This window comes from Leuresthes tenuis, unplaced genomic scaffold, assembly GCF_036924035.1.
Source record: "Leuresthes tenuis unplaced genomic scaffold, fLeuTen1.0.hap1 SCAF_19, whole genome shotgun sequence".
NCBI classification, from domain to species: Eukaryota; Metazoa; Chordata; class Actinopteri; order Atheriniformes; family Atherinopsidae; genus Leuresthes; species Leuresthes tenuis.
In genome coordinates this window covers 16890711-16915469 of record NW_027325373.1, presented here as the reverse complement: position 1 = coordinate 16915469, position 24759 = coordinate 16890711, and the positions used below count along the sequence as shown (strand labels likewise).

The following is a 24759-nucleotide window of genomic DNA, read 5'->3' as shown; positions in this document are numbered from 1 at the left end:
ATTCATAAAAGAACTGTGAAAAGCAACACAACACGGACAAACTGAAGTGAGCTTCTGGCTTTTAGGTTTCTGAGCTGGTAGTTCAAACATGGCTGTATGAAGGGAAAGTCGTCCATCTGCTTTTTGCCATCTGAATTGGGATGTTTTGTAGTTGGTCACTACTAAAGTTACAGCTCTGATTGTCTTCATGGTTCCATCACGAAACAGTTGGAATGAACACAGCAGGCATCTACCCCTTAAATTATAAGGCTATAAATTAGTCTTATTTTCTCAGTTGCCAGTTAAATGGGACCTGCAATGTTCTTTTCTGGGTGACGACCACCTGTCTTTGTGAAATAGGCTTTAAATTAGATGCTGCTGGTGAAATCTGATCCCATCTATTAGAACAGTCCTGAGAAAATGTTTCCTTTGTATATTTATAACTGTTGAATCAGCCATATGTTTATTTTTGATCTTATAGTTTTGAGCTGGCCCTGATACTGTACTTATTTTTTTTTCTATAAACTAAACAATGTGAGTATATCAGGCAACTGTGTGTCCTCCATAGAAGCAGCAGGTATTTTAATCACGGTGAAACAACAATCAGCACGGTTCTTGTACTTTACTTTATTCCTATTCAGTGTTGACAAATGATATCATAGAAATAAACTAGGTGCACGCAGAGTGAGACGAGCCTCTTCTGAGCACAGATACTCTTAACAATTCCATTTAAGGGTGGATTATTAGAAAAAGGCAACAAGGTTAAAAAGAATAAACTGCACCCTTTTCTCATTCAACCGAGCTTTCACCTTTAATTTGTACAGTCCCAAGATCAAGTAACGCGACCTTGGTGCTTCCTGTGAACAATCTGAAAAGCATGCTCTGAATTTAAACTTGAGGTAAAGGGGTATATGTTTCAATGACAGGAGAATTAACGATGTCATGGCGACTTCATATTAAATATTCATATCTGATCAGCTGTTTTGGTTCGGGAACTGAAAGATGTGAAACCAATCCTGCACCCAATGATACTGCTTCGCTGGCTGTTAAGGCCCCAGTATGGGCTGCTTGTAGGCTGGATTAGTTTGCTCTGGCTGCAGAAACTGTACAACATGATCTTTGTGTAATGGACAAAAAAGACCTCCTCCTTAAACAGTATTTTGTAGGCCACTTGATTATAATGATTAAAAGCGCTTGCTGAAAAGATCTCCCTTCAACATGCACATGTGCATCACTATATTATCAATACATAATAAAATAGAAAGATGTAAAAAACCTAAATTCTTCTTTTTTTCTTCTTCTTTTTTTTTTTCCTATGTCCAAAAACCCAGCTCCCACGAGTCTGTGTGGCTTCCTCATATTCGACAGACCTCAGCGCTGCGCAGCGTTACTCGTGTGCAACAGAAAACATTCCCACACGTCATCGAAATCATTTGGTCCAATATCAAAGTTTCCCAAATGCATCTTCACCTGCACGACAGGCCTGGAAAACCGCCGCCGTTCATTTGTGGAGTCTCCTTTGCGGTCGTGACCCTGTTTGTACTTGTTTTTTTATGCAGAGAGCTCTCGTGGTTGCTCTCACCAGTTGGGGTTAGTGAATGTGATGTTGTACTGCTTTGCCCAGCGTGCAAACACCTGTTTCTCCGTGATGAAGCGATGGTGGTTTCCTCTTCGTCCGCTCTCATTCTGGATGTACATTTGACATTCATCGGGCCCCCTGGGTTTGTAGTAGTGGTACAGCATCTTCTTGGTTCCAGGTTTTTTTCTGGACAAAAAACGACTTTGATATGATTAGTTACAAGTTAGGTTGAGAATCTCTCTGCGATTTGTAGTCGTGGGTTGATGTGTTTTGAAGCGTCATTAGTATACTCACCCGCAGTAATTTGGTGGAACCATCCCATATACTTTTATGTTATCACACATCTCGATGGCTATGACCATTGTGAACCAGCCTGTGCTCAACCACGAGTGAGATTTTTGTCTGAGCAGAAGGGGGAAAAAAAACAAAAGGAAAGCAGAGTTTGTGAATGTGAAAGTTAGCACTGATTCACAATAGGACGTAGTTAGAAGATGACACCAGCTCCTCAACGCTCACCTGTCTCGTCCCGTCTCTCTGTGAAACAGATTATCAAATTTGCGCATCTTGTTCTGTGCGATACTGAAAAAAGACAAGTTGCTGTAGGTCATGCTGACTCTCTGGATCAATCTGTACAAGGTTCCTTTAGCATCCTTCCCGATCTTATTCGGGGGTCCCCAGAATATGATCGTAGAGTTGCTGTCTGTTTGGCGCAGAAACTCATTCGGCCTTCGCACCACCCGAAATACACTGGCGTGCGCTACAACCCTCAAAGTGGTCCGGTTCCCAACATCAGAGTCGTACCCCAAAGTGGGGGCGTCGTTCATACGAATCACGCACTCCGATTGGTCGATCTCATTCCCTGCTCGACTACTCAGGACGTGGCTGGAGCTTGTCACCAGCGCGCATTCATGACAGTGTAGAGTCATACTCTGAAAAGGAAATGAAACATTAAGCAGGGTCGTGCAAGTCTGCAGACATCAAGTGGAGCTCAAATAACCCATCCCAAGAGACTGCTCATTTTGTGGGATCTTAATTTGAATGTAATGTTTAAAAAGAGCTGAGTTAGACAGTAAAGAGAGTGTGGAAAGAGTTCAGTGTTGGTAATAACAGCGTTAGAGTTGCTAACGGCATTATTTTTTTTCTGTAATGAGTAATATAATTGCTGGAAATGCCGACAATACTTCTCACTCATTTTAATTAAAGGCAAGAATGTTTCTGTAACATGCACGCTATGCCCAGGAAAAAAGACTTTATCCACCTCTGCCTGAAGCAACTGGATTCTTATGAAGCACCTCACATCAACACATGCTAACATGACAGTTGCTGCTGCTGCTGCTAACCCAACCCTAAGCCCAAATATGTAAATATAGTGTTCTGTTTATTGTGCAGTAGGCCTAAAATACAGTTAGAGAGATTTGCACTACTTAACGGTCATTTTCCCTTTGTTTCCTAATATTGCACTTGAATTTTATTTTCAACATTATAATTTTTATTTCTATGCATATCATATGGCAGACTGAAATCTATTGGGTTCAAATAAATACCAAATGTTCTAAAATACTGTATATAGATGTACGTTAAAGATGTTATGGAACGTTATAGCATATAGAACAGGAAAAATAACGTCACAGTTACTTTGCTGAGTAACTATTTACTCTTTCAATGAGGTAACTGAGTTACTAACTCAATTACTTTTAGGGAGAAGTCATTTGTAACTGTAACTAATTACTTTTTTAAAGTAAGATGACCAACACTGAAAGAGTTAACTCTGCTGTATTAACTCCAGATTTCTTGCTGATATTAGGAAGATGTTAGACCACAGCAAACCACCAGAACCGCTTCAGTGCTCCTCCACACTTAATCTACAGGTCTCTGGATTACTTCTGCTGGGATGGGCACCATTCTTCCAAAAGATATTCCCTCATTTGGGGTTTTGATGATGGCCGAGAGTATTTTCTAGCACATCTGTAAACCTCCAGCTCGAGAACTCGTGGAACTAACAAAGCAAAAGCATAGAATTCACGGAGTTTACACTCTCATCAAACCCTGCGTATGGAAATAACGTCACCCTGGAAGAGGATCACTCCTGTCACGACATAGTTAAGCCATCACAGAAGAAAGATGATCATCCAGAAGAACACGGTACTGAGTTGCAGTGAACTTGTACTAAACCAGCAGAATGCTTCCCTCAAGCGTCACAAAGACACTGATTGAAAGGGTTGAAAGTTCAGGCTTTTCCTCTTTTTGTCACACGTGTGTAATTTGACTAAAACATTCATGTTCCTTTCGGGATACATTTTTAGAAGCCGACTTCTTCTCTCCACGTCCACAGATTGCATTCCACACAACTCTGCTTCACCTACTCCATCTCCACCACCACTTGGAGCAACATTTACATGCAAACTTGTGTGCCAGTTCTTGCGCAGGACCACGTCTTCCTAAAGTTCTTTTGGTTTGTCGCGCAACTTACTTTGTTCCCGTAAAACGGCACGTAGCCGTCTTTCCCGGACCATGTCTTGAGGTCGGTAGGCTTGATGGCTTTGTTTACTGCCACGTGGAACGGAGGGTAGATGCTTTCGTTGACATTGTTGGAGCCGTAGAGGATGAGGAGTGTCATCAGGATGAAGATGGCTACAAAGATCACCAGCCTGTGGCTCTGCTGACCCTGCAGTGTTAGAAACAATAGTGGATATCTATTTAAATACCAATATGAGTACTTCATACTTTTTTTCTCCCAGTAAATTTCACAAGGTAGTAACTGAGAGACGACGAACAGTTCTTCTGGCAATTCAAGTCAGGATTCGATCAATTAATGTGACTTTATGTTCTGAGTGAAACTATGTTGTGTTTTCCACGATCAGAATAGTCTGAATTATCTGAATACTGAGAGGCTTCCTTTTAATGTCCTTTATAAAGTCCTGACAAATTTCTTCTGTCATCTTTCTTTAACGTCATGGCATTTTCCAACAAAACCAGGGAAAATAGCTCAGATAAAAATGACAGGAGGTGATTTTATTTGTCTTTTTGTCTTGTTAACCAGACCCCTGGTCTACAGATTACCATGTGTAGAGATGGATATCTGTATTGTAAATGTACAAGTCCAGTGAAAATTCAAACACAGTTTGAACACAGTGTTATATCCTGTTCACTGTTCCTTATTTACTCACTTCCTTCCACTCACCCAATCACCCTCCCGACATATATTTACATCCCTTGGTTTTGTATTCTCTTGCTTCTTGTTTTTTACTTGGTGTATTATTCTAGTAAAGGTGATTTCTGTTCCCGTCGCTTGTTTTTCGTGGCTTTATCGTAAAATATTTGTGAGTTCTGTTTTGGAAAGTGCTACTTCATCTTACTGCATGGTATTTGGGTTTTTGCCGAGATTAAGGATATTTTATCTGAAATTTTCAAATATAAGCATTAAATAATAGTTTACAGCACATTATGTCATTGCAAGACAATGTAAGGCCACTTTTAGAGTTTATCACTACAGTGTTTGTCATAATTTGCTGATCCACCAGCCTCCACTTATGTTTGACCATGTTTTAGGTGCTTATGCTAAATAGAGGATGCGCACCTCTTGGCATTTATATTCATGATGATGGTAATTATCCGCTAAACCAGATAATTAAGGGAAACGGGTCTTTGTGCCACACCCTCCCCTGGATCTGTGTCTCTTACCTTGCCATTGATCTGGGGCCCCATACTTTCTGATCAGTACCGACACACAGCCTGTGACTATCTGTCGTCATACCTAACGGGGAAAAAAAGATATATCAGCATCAACTCGTTAAGTAGCGTTCCTGCCCATATCAAGCCGTGTATTTACATCCAGTGACAGCTTCAGCGGTCTAATCACACTCATTTAAACGTCGCTGAAAATCAGAGCAGTGAAATGTAAATATTTTGAAAGAAGCCCCATCTTGCGCAGCCGCCCGCCAGCTGACCGTTACCCTGCCATTCTTAGCCGTTAGTTCCTCCCGAACGCATCCCGCCTTCGTGACTCTGATAATATCTAACTCCACATGTGCGAGAGGGTGTTGACAGATTCCGGTGTGGATCCTGGCTCACCCTGTCATGGTGTTCATGGTGTCCGTCTGATGTCTCCCTGATCTTTCTCGTCCCCCATCTTCCTGCGCCACTTGCTGACGTCATCCCCGCGTTCCCTGCTGCAGCGAGCGGAGAGTTCAGCTGCGGTTAAACTTTCCGCTGCTCGTAAACTGGGAGGTTTGTGCCGCTAAATGCCGGTAATAACTTTAAACCCCGGACATGTGGTTAAATGACAGCTGAAAGAACTGCACGCCATGCCGCTAAACCAGCCTCCAGTACATAGTTCATTTGAATTCTACCACAACTATTATAGTTTTTTTGTTTTTTTTTACATATATGTGTCCTTACTTACACACGTACCTGAAAGCCACACGTTATAGATTTCTTTAATCATTGCAGTAGAAGCGCCAATATCCTGATTTGTCTTCTCTAATATGAAACACATCCCTAAAATGGTCAGAATTTATTTTTTTCTCTGCTTTCTCCAGAAGCTTCTGTCTGATAGAAGTATAATGTTGTTTATTTAGGACACATATTACTTCTCAAAAAGCTGAAGTTCACCTAACTACTCCGGCTCTGGTAAAAGATTTTTTTCATTAAAAAATATCTTGTAATTTCATGGGGTTTTCTCTTTTTTGAAAAGGAGAATCCATCACATGAACCAAGAGTAAGATGGCATTGGACGACAGCTTCAAATCTGCATAGTGCCCTTCAAACACTTGCTTTCAAAATTTTTTACAAAATAAACAAAAGTACAGATGGCCCTACAGATGCAATCAGTGAGCCTGATTTAGTTCCTACTACTGTTGATGTTGGGTACAAACGAAAATGATATTAGGATCTTTCCCATCTGAACACATGTACAAAACAAAGTTAACAAGAAAGTGATTCAGTAAAGTAGTTTAGACATGTTCACAATGTCCTGAAAAAATCATCAGTTAGTAATAAAACACTTTGTGAGTGGAGTAAGAATGTGTAAAGCATCTAACTGAATCCACAAGAACAGATTTGACTTGTGATCTAGAAAGGACAGACACAAAGTCTCTTTATCTAAAGTCTCAAAGTCACAGACGTGCCCACAAACGGGATGTATTCAACAGCAGATTTATTCATGTAGACACAGTGGCCACTGCTCAAGTTTACATTCAAGGTTTTACTTTGCAGTGAATAGATGCAGACTACTTGAAATTACTCACACGCAATGAAAAACACGCTTTTATCACAACAAGTCATACTTGAGATCTATTTGCTCAGTAGTGCAAATACTGGTGCAGTCTTTGGAATTAGTCACAAAAAAAAAAGAAAGCATTTTGTAACTGAGAAGGCAGTGCGTTGTTTTAAATTGTAAACAGGCGGGAAAATATAAAGGTTAAAACATTTGAAAGGGGACACTTAGAAACAAATCCATTTGTTTTAATGTAATTCAGCCTATTACATTCAGAGTGAAAGCACATATTAAGCACAGGCCTCGGTCCATCAGCGTTAAAGCTGCAGTGCTGAAAATCCCACAGCATGTCGCATGCTTACTCTGATACAAACATTACACCCAGATCCAAAATCCTGTCCGTGGTAAAGGAGATGGCTTTGAGGGTATGAGGGTACGTGGAGTGATGACAGTAGATTAGAGCACATGTCAACCAGCGTAACTGCAACAGCCACGTTTAACAGCTGGAACAGCTGGCTCTCAGCTCACATGAAACCATCAGAGCCCTGTTCACATTAACACGTGTAAATGTTTCAATAAAACCCGACTTCTCTTCCACTAAATTAATTATACTAACTGGCTGCGTCACAATAAGGCCAAACAATGTTGCGTAATTCATAAGTATCAAACTTAAGAAAAACAACAAAAAAACTAAACAAAAGTGCGTTTATCTGCATTGGGTTTGATGTAAAAAAAAAGAAAAAAAAAGGTCATCAAACCAAAATGTGCCACAAGAGACTTTTAAGAAACAAACAAGTTTTTAGATTTCTGCTTTGAACTCCACTTTTTACAGGAAGAGATGTCAAGTTCTGAGACAAAATACTGACCAAGAAGGTAGAAATAACAGCGAGAGCTGAAAGAAAAATTGCCGGATTATTAAATTAGTCTAGCAATGAAAGTTAATCAAACAATTATATTTTCAAGCAAGAATGCCATCGCATCTCTGCTACTTTCAGTTTAAACTGAGCAACTTTTGTTCTGAATATCTAATGCCACGTTAACCAACCCTGAAAACAACTGTTAACCTCAGCCCTGTATAATGAACTTGCTGTCTCAAAGAGAAAGGTGCATTCTGTATTGTAGCTTTAAATTATACAGGCAAATTGGAGCATTGTGCAGTAAAAGACCAAAAGTCAAGGCACAGGTACTAAGAAATTAAAGGTTGCAAGCTTTGGCATAAATTCAATGTTTAGTTTTGGGTATTAATATGCTTTACCAGTAGCCATACTGATGTTTGGGTATATCTAGCAAAAATATCCAGTGAGACTGAGAGTGGATTCTGTGTGTTACCGGTAAAATGCTGGGAAATCTTAAACATCTATTGTTGCAGGTAATATAATGAGCTCTTTTGTATTTAAAAAGAAAACATTTTCCATCAGTTGTGCTTCAGATGACTCATCAAGTTCCTGATTAGGAAACGTCTTAAGTGAACATGATTCAAATCCAGAAGAGAGGCATCTTCTTATTTTCCGGATCTCTTTCCTCAGAGGCTCCAGAAGGGGTGTTTAAACTCAATCTTGTGGCGTGTTGCCCATTTCCCATAGATGGCCTTCTCAGTGATGAAGCGGTGACCTCCGCGCTGTGTGTGCTCGTGGACTTTGTACATCCTGCACTCATCGATTCGGTTTTTCTCGTAGTAATGGTAAGGAACAGCGCTGCGATTGGCTCGGCTGTCAAGAGGAGGCAAGCGCCAGAGGTCAAGGCTTTTAGGCATGTGTATAAAAATAGATGTATATGAAACAGGTGGAGCTTGAATGTAAATCTTAAAACGCCTCACTTGCAGTAGTTGTTGTCGATCATTCCATAAACACTGATGCTGTCGCACATATCCATGGCCAGAATCATTGTGAAGAATCCAGTGCTGAGAAAAGCCCCCGTTTTCATTCTGACAGAGAGAGATATACAAAAAAAGATGTCAAATTACTAAATAATATCCTAAAACTCTGCATTACAGTATAATCATTGTACACTCAACGTATCGAGTTACACTTTTCTAAAGCTGATGAGTCCATTCACAACGTTTGTTGACATGAAATTATTCTTTTACTCACTTTATTTTTGAGTTTGCATTTTGATGTCGGCAACACTGAGGTACTAAGAGTGCTCATTATTTTCACCGGTTACCAAGGAAACTGACACCAGGTCAGTTTTTAAGTGCCATAATACCATTTCAAAACAGTGAAGGTGTAAAGCAGAAAAAAAAGCACTGAAGCTCTATTAAAACAGACCCACTCCCAGAGATGAATTTACATTATAGAGTTAGAAGGCTCTCCTGCCATGTTGTATGCTTCTTCGACCTGTGATGGTTCCCTGAGGGATCAGCTGCACAGTCAGCAGGGTGGAGGGTGACCGGTCATCAATTTTCACCCTCAAACATCTTCCAGTGGTGATGCTGTGGTCAGGAACATCTCCCTGCCACCTTGTGCAGCTGACCTACGAGTATGGAACTCTTCTGAGCCAGAGCTATAAGCTTTCCTTCTGATATTTATTCCATTTTTCTCCCAACGTACAGCCTAAAATCCATATTCCCAGTCAGTTGCTCTTGAGTAATTCCATTGCATCACATGTGGTTGCAGAATCATGCTGCAAATCTCCCCTGAAAAAACTCCCCACCCACCTCCATTCTTCAATCCTTCCACGGTATGAGAAGCTTTGATGCTGGCCTCTTGCTGTTGGCGCCTGTCCCCTCACCTTCCCACATGAATTGGATCTCCTGCAGGTCCACGGATGGATTTTCACGGCTAGTCTCTTTAAGTTAGCGTGGTCTTAGATCCTGACAGGATACTAAGGAGATTGGCACACAGTTCATGAGTCTGTGAGGCTTTGGGGGCAGAGTGTCTTGGCTTGTGCTGATGCAAAAGCTGTGGCCGCTTCCAGATAGTCCCCCATCTCATGGGCTGGGGTCACATGTTGTCCTCTGGCCCTGTTGGTCTTAAGTGTTGCTTTCTTCGTGCCAGTTTCTTGGTTGTTTCTGAGATCACAAAGACCTCCAGTGTTGCAGGTCAAATCTGACATGATCATATGTTGATGGTAGGTGTTTATTTGGACTTCAGGGAAAGATTAAAGCTATTTTCCTGTTAGCCTTTTAACAGAGACGAGGTGCATTAAGTAACAGTTGTAAATGGTGTCATGTCTTTTGTCTGCTTGCTTTTCTGTTCAGCTACCTAACTTCACATAAAACATAATTATCACGATATGTTTATTACACCCATACTGTACCTGTTTTTCCCTGTTTCATTCTGAAAGACGCTGTCGCAGTACTGAACCTTGTCTCTGGTCACAGCATATATTCGGACTTTTGGATACTTCATCGCCATCTTCAGGAGGACATTGAAGATGTGTCCTTTCCCATCTTGCCTCATGTTCCTCTCAGGACCCCAAAACACATATGTTGTGTTTGCTGACTGGCTGAAGTAATACTTCTCATTTTTTACCAGCAGGGGAACACTTGTGTGGGACACAACTCGAACAGTAGTGCGGCTCCCGACATCTTTTTCGTATCCTTTTGTGGGCGCGTTGTTCATCCGGATCACGCATCTAATTTTGTCGATCTCCTCTCCAGCACCAGCTCCGAGCATTTGACCGGAGCTGGAAACCAAGGCACACTGACCGCAGTGAATGTCTAGAAGCTGTAAAGGGAGGGAAAAAAAAGAAAAGACACGAGTGTTTTGAAATATCTATTAATATGTTTGACTATAAAGGTACACCTGTTGATTTCAGTATGATTCAAAAACTCCAGTGGAACTGGTCTGTATGTAGAAAATTTTACCAGCAGTCATCTCATTAAACTGTTAAAGACTGAGATGGCAAACAGCGGTAAAAACTGACAAGATACTGGAGTGGAAATTACTGTATTGACTAAGGAACGCGTCTGAAAACCACTGAAAGCCACAACAGTTTGTCACTGCATCCATGCAGATTAAAAAGGCATTAAACTTTTTAAAAATCCAGAGAAACTGCTGCCCTCTCTTGGTCTAAGCTCATCCAAATGTTGAAAAGAAGAACCATTTATCAGACTAATTTTGAATTACCCCTAAATTCTTTCAAACTAATGTATCAAAAAGTGTTTCATTTGTGAAAACGAATTTCAAAACTGTTTCAAGAGACGGTTCAGACTGTTAAACCATTACTACCTCAATGCCTTCTCAGTTCTTGCATTGCCTGGCAAACTATATGTTAACAAATACAGTTAGTTTCAGGGAAAAGTCAATGCACATAAGCAGGAAACACCAGATAAATATTACCTACTGCGATCAGTTGAGGTTATCCGATTTGTCAATAGACCGATTACAGTCAACAAGCTTAATATTGGCAGATTCTAATGTTAAGCTGGAGTGTATTAGTGCACATGCCATTGGTAACATATCCAGGTTTTGTATATGCTGCCATCTGGATTCAAAATAACATTTGCCATGTAATGCAGCAGCATTGCTCTGTAATTAAACAGTCAGGAAGCTGAACTCTCCTGCCTGCAAGCCAACGACAGTCACTGCTCACATCATTTCATGGATTGTGAAACAAAAATATACAACAAAAGAGGCCTCGAAATGTCGAGCAAACAGTATCTAACAGTTCCTAAGACGAGAAGGTGCAGTACAGTGGGACCATATCAGCGCTCAACTGAAATGTTGTGCATTTAATTGAGCAGCACATCAAATGTAAAGACACAACTCAGTGTAAATTAAAGATATAATATCTGAAAGCAACTGATAAAACGGTGTCATTTCATGTGGATCCAAACCAGGTTTCACGGTCATCTACCAGTAAGACAACTGACCAAGAACTCCTGTGTGACCATGGCTTGCCTCCAAGATCCACTCACCTGACTCATCCTGCCGGGGCTAATCCTCGTGTAACCCTTCAGCCCTGGGCTCCGGACAGCAGACCAGGAGTCGTCCCGTGTGATCACATGTCCGAACCAAACCAGCACAGGAAGGCTCAGGCTGAGCAGGCAAAGCCAGCGGCGGACCATCTGCATGGGCGCAAAAAGAGGCGACGTAGGGTTGCAGGGTGCACACCTTGAATTGCATCCATCTTTTCTATGAGTTCATATCGTATCAAATCATTCAACTCGTTCTTACCATATCAAGGCCTTTATAAAAGCCCTTCTCCAGTGGAACCGGTGGTTCATTTTCCCCAGTTATTTAACTTGTGACAAAAGCGGCGATACACAAGTCCAGTCGCCCTCGAGGAATTATGATCATATCTGCAGATTTCCCATAGCTTCGCAACATTCAAATGAAAGATCCCTTTCTGTTCGACGTAACTTTAGCTCTCATCGCCTTGCAGACAAATTACTCTCGTCTATTCCAACATGTTACTTTAACACCTAGACGACAAGTGTCCAGTTGTCTATTCCTCCATCAATGTTGACACTTTAGCCTAATAACGATATCAACAACTTGGTTCGTATACACACAATCTTCCTGTATACAAAGTAACGCATCCGGACCTTTTCATAACAAATGTTATCTAACGCACTAAGACTTTTTCAATAGCACCGGCAAAAAGAAGTCAAGAGTACCTCAAATGACACATGTACAAAACTTTTAGCTTTTTTTTTTAACAGAATACTATAATGAGGTCTGCCAATGTGATATATATGTGATATATTTCAAACAGTAATAATTGCGCTTTAAAAAAAAAAAAAAAAAAGCATTATACTCAGAGGATAATTTGATCTAAAAATAATCAGACTACGGTTGGGTAAACGTATGCAAGAACAGTATGTATGTATTATGACTACTGGACTATATTTGTGCTTGTATTCTGAAAGATACCTGCCAAAAACAGGAAACAGTTGTCTAAGTACTGTGGTTTTCTTAACCATGCCGGGCTCTCAATGCTACATTCAGGTACCACTAATAAAATCAGATGTTCAGAATACATTGACATAATCTTACTTAAAAGTCAGTTGTGTATAAATCAGTCTTTGGAAATCAATAAGGCTGTCCATGAGAAAATAATATTATGACATTAGAAAAGAACGAGCACCACCGGACAAAGGCATCATTTTGAACTAAATTTTTGTTAAAAACGTCTATTTTTACTCGTCTTGGGTAAGATCACCTATATTAAATATTTTTTAACTGTCATAGTTTAATAATTATTGAGATTCCGTCAAACGTAACTAATATTTCTGAGTTCTATGCCATTTTATTTATCTTTTCAAAAATACATGTACCGTCTCCGAAACTTCTGACTGCAGTTAGTTTATGATTTTTGTCCGATTGGTTTTCTAAAGTATACGTCCCGCCTCCCGTTTATTCGATTGGTTAGCGAAAAAGAAATCCCCTTGTACTCTTAATCCAATTGGTTTATACCTGTGTCAGTATTCTAGTAGTCCTAAGGTACCGCCCAGACATAAGACCCACAGTGCCGCTTTCACTAGCGGTGACACGGGAATGTCCTTCTCTGACGTCTCGGATGCTGACGGCGTGCACCTAGGTGAGGGATTATATTATTAGTTGTGCGTCTGGTGAGCAGTTCACAGAGCCGCTAATGAATCCTATGTGGTGCCAGTTCAAAGCGTTACAGTCAGTGTCCGGTTGACCGTGTGATGCTGTGATGTGAACTGACAGATCGTGCCTGGCTAGGCTAGCTAAATGAGCTAGCTAATGTTAGCATGCTCGGCATTGAGGTCTGTCTGCTGGTCCTGATTGTTGGCCTGATTTGAACATGAGTTTAAAAGACAGAGCTCACAGTTGCTATGGAGTTAATGTAAAAGTTGTTTCCTGGATGAGCTATCAGCCGAGCTTTATTTTGACATTATACTGAAGTCTATCCCAACTAGCCGCTTCTTCATTAATTTTACCCGTTAAATTGTCACACATTTGTGCTTTATTTACACCAGTCGGTGTTCTACTAAATTAGACAAAAGTCTAAACTGCTCCAAAGTCACACAGTAGCTCAGCCAGTTCCTCGTGTAAAAGTCGCATCTGCTGTTGAAACAGTAGTGTAGGTGCAGGGAATGCTGGTCCCCTGCATACCAGGCAGTGTGAACAGAGGTTAAGTAGCTGGTTTCATGTAAATCAGCTTCTTATCAGTTTATAATACCTTTGTTTCCACGAGTTAATCCAGTACAGGGTAATTTTATGTTCTTCGTCTAGATGGTTTTCCTGATGTGAAAAACAATGTGGTAATGATACATTTTTTACCTTGGCTGGCCTATATTAGTGCAATACCACCTATACATCTCCCTTGCCTATCACAAGGCAAAAGCAGACATGTATGCAATGCTAAAGAGCTTGAAAGTCAATATTTGGTATGAGCAATTTTATTTTAGACATTTTAGACCAGCGTTCTTGTAATTTCTTTAAATAGTCTTCAGGAATAGTTATCTGGGCTTCTTGAGGAACAATTTAAAGTACCTCTTTGGATATTGGATTTCTTTTGTTCCATTCTCTGTCAAGATGATCCCACACTGCTTCAATAATGTTGAGATCCTGGCTCTGAGGAGGTTTCATCCCTCCATAAGACCTGTTGCCACTGTTTTTCAGTCCAGTTCTAGTATTATTTCCCATACCTCAGGCTTTTCCCCTTTTTCCCTTCCTTAAGAAGGGCTTCTTGACAGCCACCCTTCCATGGAGACCGTTTCTGATGAGGCTTCAGTGACCAGTGAATGGTTCAACTGAAGGTTCAGATGCAGCTTTTAGATCTTGTTTTTTCTTAATTTTAAGGATATCACCTCCAGATACTTTTCATCTAATGTAGACAGTTTTCTACGGCTGCCAATTCCTCTTTTGTGCTCCTTTTTGTCCTGTTTCTTCAGTCTTTTTTTAAGGTCACTGGACAGAAATGTCACGTTTTTCCATCACTGATGCAAGACTATATATGTATGCATGTATGTATATTATTAGATGCCTGTCACACTGTACTATGTTTGGCTTTTGTAAAACTAAAGGAATGGAAACAAATTATGTATATTTGCGACAGGCTGCTAGTAACAAAGTGCCTGAAAATACTATTTATATTGGTTCTTTGCCAAGTTGCTAGTTATGTGTGGACTTAACACAGGTTAATTCCTTGGTTTAGCAGTCTCTTTTTATGTTTGAATGATGCATAAGCCAGTGTTAACTGAAAAAGGAGTCAATGTCCAAAGTTAAACTTTGAAAGACCTTCATAAAGCCTGGAAAACTATTGCTCAAGACCACTTAAAAAAATTAAAGCTGGCTCCTTGCAAGTAAAATCTAACTTTTGCACAGTACCTTACAGCAGTAGGCAGCTGCATTCAAATAATTTGCCAAAAATGTGTCTTTTTTGTTGTAAGGTCCAGGGACAAGGACTGGTTCAGTAGTGGATGACTCCAGACAGTTCATCAGCAAGTCCCGTGTTGGCTGATCTGAGAGCGGAGAGGAAATCTCCTTTTGGGTGAATGTGAGGGAGTTTTGAAACCTTTGGCCTGGAGCCTTTTCGATTCCTGAGATGTCACTGAAAAGATCAGACGGGGTGTCCATCGCCCAGGCTTTGGCCATGACTGTAGCAGAGATACCAGTCTTTCTCTATTCCACATTTGGACAGGTAAAACCTTTTATTTGTTCTATAAAAGCAAGTAAAAATGTCTAAAGTTAGTCATGCGTCGATGCCTTTTCACATCCTCACTGCACCTCTGTTTTTCAGTCTATATTTTCCCAGCTAAAGCTTTCCCCGAACCTGAAGAAGGTGCTGTTTGCCACAGCGCTCGGCAGTGTTGCTCTGGCTCTCACCGCACATCAGCTTAAAAGGCGAGGGAGGAAAAGGAAGCAGGGAACACAAGTGAAGGAGGGCCAGAAGACAGTGGGAATACCTGAAGCCCTGTTGAAGACAGGAAGACCCTCGTCATTAAAGAGAGGTATGCGTAACCTCAAGCTGGAACTGTTGAAATTCTGACTTTGTTTTGTGGTGTGAAGCATCTTGTTACATCTTTTTTTTTTTTTTCTTTTTGTGTAAGGTCCATTTCCCGGTCGACAGATGATGAGCCCCAGCTCCCGGAGCAATGACACCATGAGTGGAATTTCCTCCCTGGCTCCCAGTAAACACTCAAGTTCCTCACACAGCCTGGCATCTGTTAGTTTTCAGTTTTCTTCTCGCAATCGCACGCTTCTTTCATTCATACTACAGTCACACTGTGTCTTTGATATGTGTGTCTGTGTGTTTCTGGCACAGATGCGAGTCCCAAGCTCCCCAAATCAGTCTGCTAATCCCTCCACCCCCTGGGAGGCGGAGCCTGTGGTGGAGGAATCGGGGCCAGTAGAGGATGCTAATGCAGAGAACCTATATTTAATGGGTACGTTTTTGTTATTTGTTTTTTCTTTTGTGAAAATGGATCGTTTAAGGTGATGAAAATAATATTTATTTATCCTTCTGTACTTTTGTTCAGAAGAAACAGCAGATTAAAACAAAATAAATTTGTCCTAAAGCATCCAAACTAATGGTGTAGGGGCTTCTTTTGCTGCTGTCCACTGTTTTCTGGCAGGTTTTGTAATGTTGAATATGACGCATGGAAGTAGTGGAAGTCTGTTGACGAGCAATAAGAAATGAAAGGATCCACTCTTTGTCACTGCGCCGGCAGTTAGAAGTGAAGACGCATTTTAAAAGAAGGGTTTGTCTCCTAAATGGAGGGACATGTGTTTGCCAGCATGAAGAGGCGTCCCTTTAAAAACAACCGTGCTGTCGGAGCAATTAAGGTTTATTGCATCAATGATCATCTTAAAGATAAACGTGCCGCAGTGGAGATAAAAACTGTACCAGTAATCATCTGCTGGTTAATGTGCAGCCAGGAATAAAACATGTTGAGTAGAGTCACCTTATTCATCATCCATCCAAACAATCCTGTTGTGCTTGCATTGACCGTATGACTGAGGTGGGTTTATATGTTGTTGTCATCACTGGATCTGAGAGGGACACCCTCATAGCCCTCATTTTGCACATGTGTCAGTTTGTAATTTGAGTTTGGTGTCCAAACTGTACATATTTGGAGTACCATTTCCCACTTTCTTTTTGAAACACTCCTGCCTCATTGTGGAGCTCCTCCTGAAAGCCCCAGTCTGCTCTGATTGGTCGGTAAAGGTAGAGTTCAAATCAGGGGAGCTTTGAGCTTATCGGGCGCTATCCAAATAGGCTTCACAGCGGGGTTTATTCTATCGAAAAAGAATGTCTATCGTTGGTGTGTTCTTTGGGTTAAGATGTATGAAATGCTGAAGGAAGGAGAAAACCATTCAAAAATCCCCATGTGACCTTTTTTTAAATAAAAAAACCCCCAAAAGAACCTGAATGTGCCTGCTAATTTTATTAACATAGTCACTTTGATTTCATTTAATTTTCTAGCACAACCTTTTTTTTTTTTTTAAGTGTTGACTAAAAAAAGTGTTAATTGCTCTATTTCTTCTAGGAATGGAACTGTTTGAGGAAGCGCTACAAAAGTGGGAACAAGCCTTGAATATTCGCCATCACACCCACTCGTCCGCCAGTAACAACAGTCTGGCTCTGCTGGGGGCGACGTGTGGGGACTCTCCCATGGTAGCCATCAAACCATCACCACCAGTAAACCATCATTGAAACTCTTGTGCATGTTTGAATGACTTCCAAATGAAGCATTGTACTGTTTTACCCACAGCAATTTTGATCCATGCTGCTGGAAAGAAATTCTGACCATATAAAAGCAATTATTTTGCCTGTTTTTATACCGTCTTGCTCTCGGTTATAGGCCGACGTTCGTAACAAAGTGTTTGCTGAGAAGTTAGAGACACTGCTTCACAGGGCGTACCACTTACAAGAGGATTTTGGCAGCAGTATCCCAACAGAGAGCGTGCTGGCAGACTTTGGTAAGAGTCAACTTGAACCTGCATGTGATATTTGAGGACTGTCGAAAGTTTATTGATCAGAGGGAAAGAAATTTGAATTTGAAGCTCAACTTTGTCTAGACAAATGTACTGGCTATAAAGTAACTTAAAGAGGTTGACATCACTGAAGTCAAAGGTTGAATTCTTCATCAGCTTGTTTTTTCCTCTGTCAGAGAGCGAAGGAACCCTTATCCTGCCTCAGGTGGAGAGTTTCCACAGACTGCAAGATGACGACGCGACTACTGTTACCTCTGATGACTCCTTTTTCTCTGCTGCGGAGGTGATTTCCTTTCTTCTGCTCTCTCAAGAGTGACAGAAATAAAACTGTAGCAGTCATAATAAAAGCAGCAGATTTATTTATACACATATATATATATATATATATATATACATATATCCTGCCTGCACTGGTGTTCATTCTAAGCTATGTGTGTTTTGTATGTGCAGCTGTTTGATACCATGATGTTAGACGAGGTTTATCACCCAATGAAGCCAGCAGCTCTTTATGAAGAAGCTTTGTCTCTGGTTCAGGAAGACAAAGTCAACTATAGGTCCCTGAGGTAACTATGAGGATGATTTCCATTTGAATATGTGTAAACTGCACTGGGAGCCTGTTTTTCTTCACCATACTGTTGAATGACTGAATGACTGGGTTTGTCACACAATGCATAGAGAATTACTAAAATTCTTCAAGTCCCGAAACAAAGCTAGAATGTGAATTTTGTGCCTGTATTTGCCGGCTGTAAAGAAACATTTTAAATGAATGTTGTGTAAATGAGTAACTGTTTGCTGAGACGGCTGCAGTTTTAAAGTTATAAGCCAACCAGTTTTGTAGCTGTAGTAAAGATGATGTCCTGCTGCCCCCTAGTGATTTAAAAAAACAACTCATTTCATAGTTTTTCTCCTTCTTCCCTTTACCAGGACTGAAGTACTTGAATGTTATGGTGATCAGGACTTCCTTGCCAAGCTCCACTGTGTGAGACAAGCATTCCAGGTCTGTCCCAGCTCTCATGACTTACCCGTAGTTCGTTCTCTTTGTCAGAACCCGTTTAAAGCCACCTGATTTCCTCTCTCTCCTCCTACTGTTACGCTGCTATCTCGTAGAGCTCATGACAACATTTACAGCAGAGCAAGCTGTCAAACTGGACTGCGTAGCTCGTATCGGCAGTCTGTCTGGTTATAAATCAGCCTGAGCTGGTTTGCGTTTACTGCACAGTTCCTTGAACATGAGCTCTGAGCTATGGGGTGTAACTGTGCACTGATTATGTTATAGTGCCAGTTTTCTTATTTGCAAGCAGTTAAGAGTGATATTACAGCTGCTGAATATTGCAGTGCAGGTATGGATCGTGAGAAATCTAGCATTTGTGAGAAATTTAGGTGATCTAAGCTGCACTTCATTTTACTTTTCTAACGATAGTCATATAGTGAGACCCTTAAATAAAATTTGGTACATTTTAGCAAACCTACATAATATGCGGCCTCAGTACAGGTGCATTCTTTATGTTCTTATCCTATGGGGTTAGGCTTCTTTCCTTAACATCCAGACTATCGCTGCCTGGCAAGATAAAAGGACCGCTTTGCAATCAGGACACATATATCATGATGCTCCTTACACCTAAAACATGGATGATACTCTGTTTGTTTCAACAGCTTTGATTTTATTTAATTTTTTTAGCTTTCCTCTTCAGGCTCCTCAAAGTTTCTCCCTTATTGTCATACATCACATCTGGGCAACAACATAGCAAGAGTTAGAGGAAGCAGTTGATGATTCATTGTCATGTGTCTGTGGAGCTGGCTGTGATTTTGAAGCATATCAAAGGCTGCGCTTTAAAATAATTAAAACACTATAAGATAATCAGACACGCTGTGCAAGCCGACTAAAGTATTATGGAGTTTATAATGGGAAAATAAACAATGTTTTTGGGCCCAATGTTCAGGTCCTGTTGGTGGATGAAACTCACCGCACATTTTTCATGGAGACTGGGAAACAGATGATTGCAGGGCTAATGGTGAAAGCAAACAAGGTAACTTGTCCCATTTGGATAAACGTGGCAAACATCTGCTTCTGTCGGCACAATTAAACGGCTGTAACAATTAATTTTTGCATCGAATCAGAGTCCGAAAGCCTTTTTGGAGAGCTATGAAGACATGCTGCTTTATACTCAGAGAGAGGAGACATGGCCTATCACTAAGATGGAGCTGGATGGCCGAGGGGTGAGTGGTCCTTTTATCTAAATCATGTCGCCAAAGACCATTTTTGTTTTTCTGCCTGCACCTGTCAGCATGACTGCATCTAGGCGTGTATGTAATTTACTGTCTTGTGTCCCTTTGGGAGTGTGTTTCCATTACCTTGTGACATTTATCCATTTAGTAGTCACTGTACAGAGTGTATTTCAGAGTATATTATTACACATGTCCAATATAAAGGACTGTTTTTAGAGTAAAACATTAATCCTGTGGTATTTTCCTGTGATCTCTGCAGGTGGTGTGTATGAACTTTTTTGACGTAGTCCTGGACTTTATCTTGATGGATGCTTTTGAGGACCTGGAGAGCCCTCCGTCCTCTGTGGTGGCGGTGTTGAGGAACCGCTGGCTCTCCGACAGCTTTAAAGAGACGGTTAATAAGACGCATACATGAGCACACACAAGCCTTGAGTAAACCATTTCTCTAATAACAGAGTTGTCTTTCTCTTAAAGGCTCTGGCAACTGCTTGCTGGTCTGTCTTGAAAGCCAAAAGGCGTCTTCTTATGGTGAGTTTGACTCAGTTTTGACAAGTCGCTGCTCCTTATTGCTTTATTTCTTTAAACGTACGCGAGCGATTCTCAGTGCTTGTTCTATCTGCTCTCTGCAGGTTCCTGATGGGTTTATCTCCCACTTCTATGCCATATCAGAACACGTGAGCCCAGTTTTAGCTTTTGGGTTTTTGGGACCCAAGCAGCACCTAAGTGAGGTTTGCACAATTTTCAAGGTAAGAGCATAAAAAAGAGAGAGAAGGTGGTGTCATTTAAAGGGGAACTTTACAAATTTGAAGTTGGGCCACTTAATGCCAATTTTACCACCACTCCCAGTTCATAAGATGGATTTTCCTCACTTCAGTTTAACTCTCGAGACCTTGATAAATCCTGAATCTATACTCCAAATATCCTTTTCCTTATGAAAATTCAGAGTTAATCCACTGGTGCTGAATTTAACTTCTGAGGTGTAAATTTCAGAAGTTGATGGAATCCCATGATCATTCCGAGATCTTTTTATCTGGAAGAAAATCAGTGCTAAATCAGTGATTTAGGCAGCTGTTATTGAATGACTAGTTCATCTTCCTCACTAGATAAGTAAAACATGGCCTTTTATAAACGACATGATACAGCTGTTATAAACAGGAGGCTCTAGTGGAAGCTAAGAAAATAACACTAAAATATACTATACTAAAATACTAAGAAAACACTAATGATGTTGAGGGGTGTCTGGACTTGATGGCAAGTATTCTGAGATCTATTGTCGGATCCAATGTTTGGTATCTGGTGCATCTTGGAGAAAACAAATCAGGATGGGATTTTGTATGTGTTTCCTTTACGGTTCAGGTGTTTAGACATCAGTGAGATATATTGGCACAAATACAAAACAGTATTCATTATTATGTTTTCATTAGTGTAAGATTACCTGAACATGGTATCCCTTGAATTTCAGTACCTCAGAATAGCCAAAGAATCATGTTTTTTTATTTTTTATTTGAGTCCACCATGTTGCACTGCTGTTTCGTCCAGAATGTACATACAAACCACACACTGGCTCTAGACCAGGCTGATTTTAAGCTTTCATGGTTTCTACTATTCATCTGAAAGGAGAGAGTGAGATAAGAGTTGCTCAGCTTCACCACTAGATGTCAGTAAGCCTTCACTCTGGGTCTTTCATCAGTTTGTAACTGATTTCCTAAAGGGCGGTATTAGATGGTCCCAAAGGGGATAGCTTTTCAAGGAGACACATTAAAAACAAATCCATGGAGCAGCTCTCAGTTTGCAACTCATTAGCATAGACCGGCTCCCTGTGCCACCAGGTAATAGTACAGGTTAAGATTTCCAAGCCATTCCCATTAATTTAAAGATCTGACATGCCTCTCCTCCAACATAACAGGAGTCATTAAGTGTTCTTATATGTGTAACAGTAATAACTATGACCAAACTTACTTTAAAGTATGAAATAAGTAAGATACCTTACATAATAGACCAGTTTGTGTCATTAATTAATTTCTCCCCTTTCACCTGCAGCAACAAATCGTGCAGTACCTTAAGGATATGTTTGATCACGACAAGGTTCGTTTCACCACTGCTCAGTGCTTGGCTGAGGATATCCTGAAACTTTCCCACCGCAGGAGCGAGATCTTATTGGGATATTTGGGAATAGATGGCCTCCTGGAGCTGAATGGTACCCTGCCCAGAGACACAGAGAGCTCCTCGGGGGCCATCGAGGGTCCGTAAGGGCTGACAATTGGGGAAAGACGACTCAACACTGAATCTCTCTCTTTACGTTAAGACCGGACCGAATCCTGTTTCTGTGACACACTGAGAACCAGCATTATTAATTCATCTGTGCTCATCCAACAAAAGTACTCTAATAGGATATATTTCACCACGGCTACAGTATCATTTGTCCTTGCGCTAATGAGAGAGACCGTTTGGATCATATGGTTCCGCTTCTCCCTTGTGTCGCTGCTTTGTTGCGTATCCAGAACGCCGACTGCAGTCACAGACGTGTGAGGACTTGTCTCTGCCTTGTCGGCTGACATGGATACTTGTTGAAAACAGAGTTGACAAAACACACTTCCAGCATACAAGGACTGCACCTTGGACATAAACACTCCACATGGATCAGGTTCTCTTCAGAGAGCTGTGATCATCGGCAGTGGGATGGGGCTGAATATCATATTCTTCACTATCATGTGAAAACAGATGGAGTTAATATTGTGTGCTTCTATGTTTTATATTAAAAGTGGAAAGATGTTTGCTAAAACTCCTGACAGTTCCTGACATTTCATGAAAACCGTGGCCATCTGAACAACAGTGTTGCGCGATGCAGTGAGTTTGCCTCTTAACTTGCTCTTAAATCCTCCCGAGTTTCCAAGTTTCCACTTCGATTTAATTGAGCGGGCTAATATATTACATATCCAGGTGTGTGTTTGAATGCAAACATGCATCGGGTAATATATTTACGGTGTAGAATTATTCCAGAAGTTTAATGTTTTAGTTGAAATTTCAGTCATCCCCTCCATTTTCACCTGGCAGTTGAAGCGGTAAAATGATATAAATCCCTGTTTGGAAGCTGTTCCAGAACAGCGTGACACTTCAGTACTTTGAGTGCTCTTTCAAAGTAATGTGACTTGAAAGTCATCACTGGATTCTGCAGTTCTACTTTCACCTTTTCACAGTACATCTCTTTATCAGCTAGGTGAGTTAGCTTGAATTACTCCCAGATATAAAGGCTTACATTTTCCAGCAACTCTTGAATGTTGCCACCTCTCGAGTGCGTTTTTGTAACGGCTTTCTGGAACAATACCATGACTCAGCGATACCTTTCCTGCAACGACCAGTCAAATCAAACCCTTAGCCTTTTGGTGATGGCATTAAAACTGCTCACAAATACATTTCCATCACTACTGTATAAAATCATTACGTGTGTGTATACAGTACCTCTTGGAAATCGATGCGACCTGTAAACGGAGCAGTCGGCTGATGGGTTTACAAAAGTTGTTTCAGATTTTATTAAGATCTGCATCGAAGAACAGGGCATTGTACAGTTGGACTGTACCTTTTATAAAAGTGCACTGAAGATGACTCCTGTGCTCTTGTTGTTTACTTTGAACACTGAGACGGCACCAAGATGCCAAGTAATCCCGACGTTTTCAGTTGCAGTTGGGGGGCATATTTCTGACCACTTAATTCATCATTTAATTTTTATTTCAGCAATTTATCATAAAGATTAAGAGCTCTGTGAGATTCGTGTTCTTGAAAATGTGGCATTTATAATCCAAATCCTGCTATCGCTGCAACAGACCTCTTTAATTCAGAGCTCAGAGATATATATATATATATATATTTTAGCTACCTTATCGTCGGGTTGAATTGATTTCTGACATGAATCGCAGCGATGAATAGAACATTTACTGAAAACGTTTTGGTTCCTTGTTTTAACCGATGTGCAGCTTTTGCATTTGTAAGCATTTTGCACTTTAGCAGAAAGATGTGGGAATGTCTAACAACTCTTTTTGATGATCAAATGGAGAGTTCAAATGTAAAATTGTTAGATTATTTATTACATCACGTAACTGATACGTGGGTTGATAACGCAGAGTATAGATGCTGTACAAAAGTGAAATTATTTTTCCCAGAAAGCTACACCAAGCAAAAAGTTTATTTCTATGATCATAAGGTTTTGTTTTTTGTGTTTTTCTTTTGATTATTTAAATTCTCTGTATTTATCCATGTTTGGTCTGATACCTGGTAAAGCTGCTTTAAAAACCTGTTTTCCCTTGTTTTAGTGGCATCATAGAGTACTGATGTGTGTCATGGACATAAGCGCAGTTATGGGGGAAAAATGTCACAGATTAATCAGCTTTTTCCATGTTCTAAGAGTGAATTTATTGCCTTTGCATGTTAACAGTGTAGATTCTCTCTGCAACATGTAGACACAGCCCAAGTTGTTGTATATTTAAAAAAAAAATAAGAGAAAGATTTAGAAAGTAATAATCATTTGAAGGTTCCGATTTAAGCATGAACTCTCCTACTTATTGCACATTTTAAGCAATTTTAGAGTTTTAAAAAGGATTTCGGATGGCCAAAATGCAGATTTTTCTTTTTTTTTCTTTTTCTTTTTTTATTAATATGCATTGTAAGTGTCCTACTCATGCCTTTTGTCTTTTCTATTGTGATATTACAGTGACAGCACAATCTGTAAATTAATTTACAGTCTCCATCCACATTAAATGTTATTTTTTGTTATTAAATCAATATGTTTGTTACGAATTATTATTATTTTAATTTTATGTTCCACTGGGAATCAAACTTCCTAATTCACTACATGATTTGGTCACTGTAGTGTCCTAAACGCATCACTTTAATTTAAAGGAGCACAGTTG

At 40.4% G+C, this 24759-nt stretch overlaps 4 protein-coding genes across 7 annotated transcripts in view; 1 reads left to right on the top strand and 3 right to left on the bottom strand.

Annotated features, from left to right (window-relative positions):
* Positions 1-24759, bottom strand: part of usp20 (ubiquitin specific peptidase 20) — a 100335-nt gene that overhangs the window by 45283 nt on the left and 30293 nt on the right. The window lies entirely within an intron of this gene.
* Positions 26-5719, bottom strand: st6galnac6 (ST6 (alpha-N-acetyl-neuraminyl-2,3-beta-galactosyl-1,3)-N-acetylgalactosaminide alpha-2,6-sialyltransferase 6). Of its 2 annotated transcripts, none has more exons than XM_072371415.1 (6): positions 5630-5719; positions 5240-5312; positions 4029-4223; positions 2075-2487; positions 1853-1960; positions 26-1759 (listed from the first exon to the last, which is right to left on the bottom strand). In XM_072371415.1, exons 2-6 carry the CDS (start codon positions 5261-5263, stop codon positions 1558-1560), a joined length of 942 nt encoding a protein of 313 aa, XP_072227516.1. In that variant the 5' UTR covers positions 5264-5312; positions 5630-5719; the 3' UTR covers positions 26-1557. The 2 variants fall into 2 exon arrangements, with proteins under 2 accessions (XP_072227516.1, XP_072227517.1); XM_072371416.1 differs by having other exon boundaries at positions 26-1744.
* st6galnac4 (ST6 (alpha-N-acetyl-neuraminyl-2,3-beta-galactosyl-1,3)-N-acetylgalactosaminide alpha-2,6-sialyltransferase 4) lies at positions 6637-12245 on the bottom strand. 2 transcript variants are annotated; one of them, XM_072372185.1, is made up of 5 exons: positions 11894-12245; positions 11635-11784; positions 10032-10441; positions 8590-8697; positions 6637-8482 (listed from the first exon to the last, which is right to left on the bottom strand). In XM_072372185.1, the coding sequence occupies exons 1-5, from the start codon at positions 11894-11896 to the stop codon at positions 8296-8298; spliced, it is 858 nt and encodes a 285-aa protein (XP_072228286.1). In that variant the 5' UTR covers positions 11897-12245; the 3' UTR covers positions 6637-8295. The 2 variants fall into 2 exon arrangements, with proteins under 2 accessions (XP_072228286.1, XP_072228285.1); XM_072372184.1 differs by lacking the exon at positions 11894-12245 and having other exon boundaries at positions 11635-11790.
* On the top strand, positions 13184-24629 carry miga2 (mitoguardin 2). 2 transcript variants are annotated; one of them, XM_072371850.1, is made up of 16 exons: positions 13184-13259; positions 15082-15332; positions 15432-15642; positions 15742-15857; positions 15957-16077; positions 17182-17309; positions 17497-17614; positions 17806-17912; positions 18080-18192; positions 18554-18626; positions 19570-19656; positions 19748-19846; positions 20115-20249; positions 20330-20383; positions 20485-20601; positions 21896-24629. In XM_072371850.1, the coding sequence occupies exons 2-16, from the start codon at positions 15237-15239 to the stop codon at positions 22103-22105; spliced, it is 1785 nt and encodes a 594-aa protein (XP_072227951.1). In that variant the 5' UTR covers positions 13184-13259; positions 15082-15236; the 3' UTR covers positions 22106-24629. The 2 variants fall into 2 exon arrangements, with proteins under 2 accessions (XP_072227951.1, XP_072227950.1); XM_072371849.1 differs by having other exon boundaries at positions 17182-17333.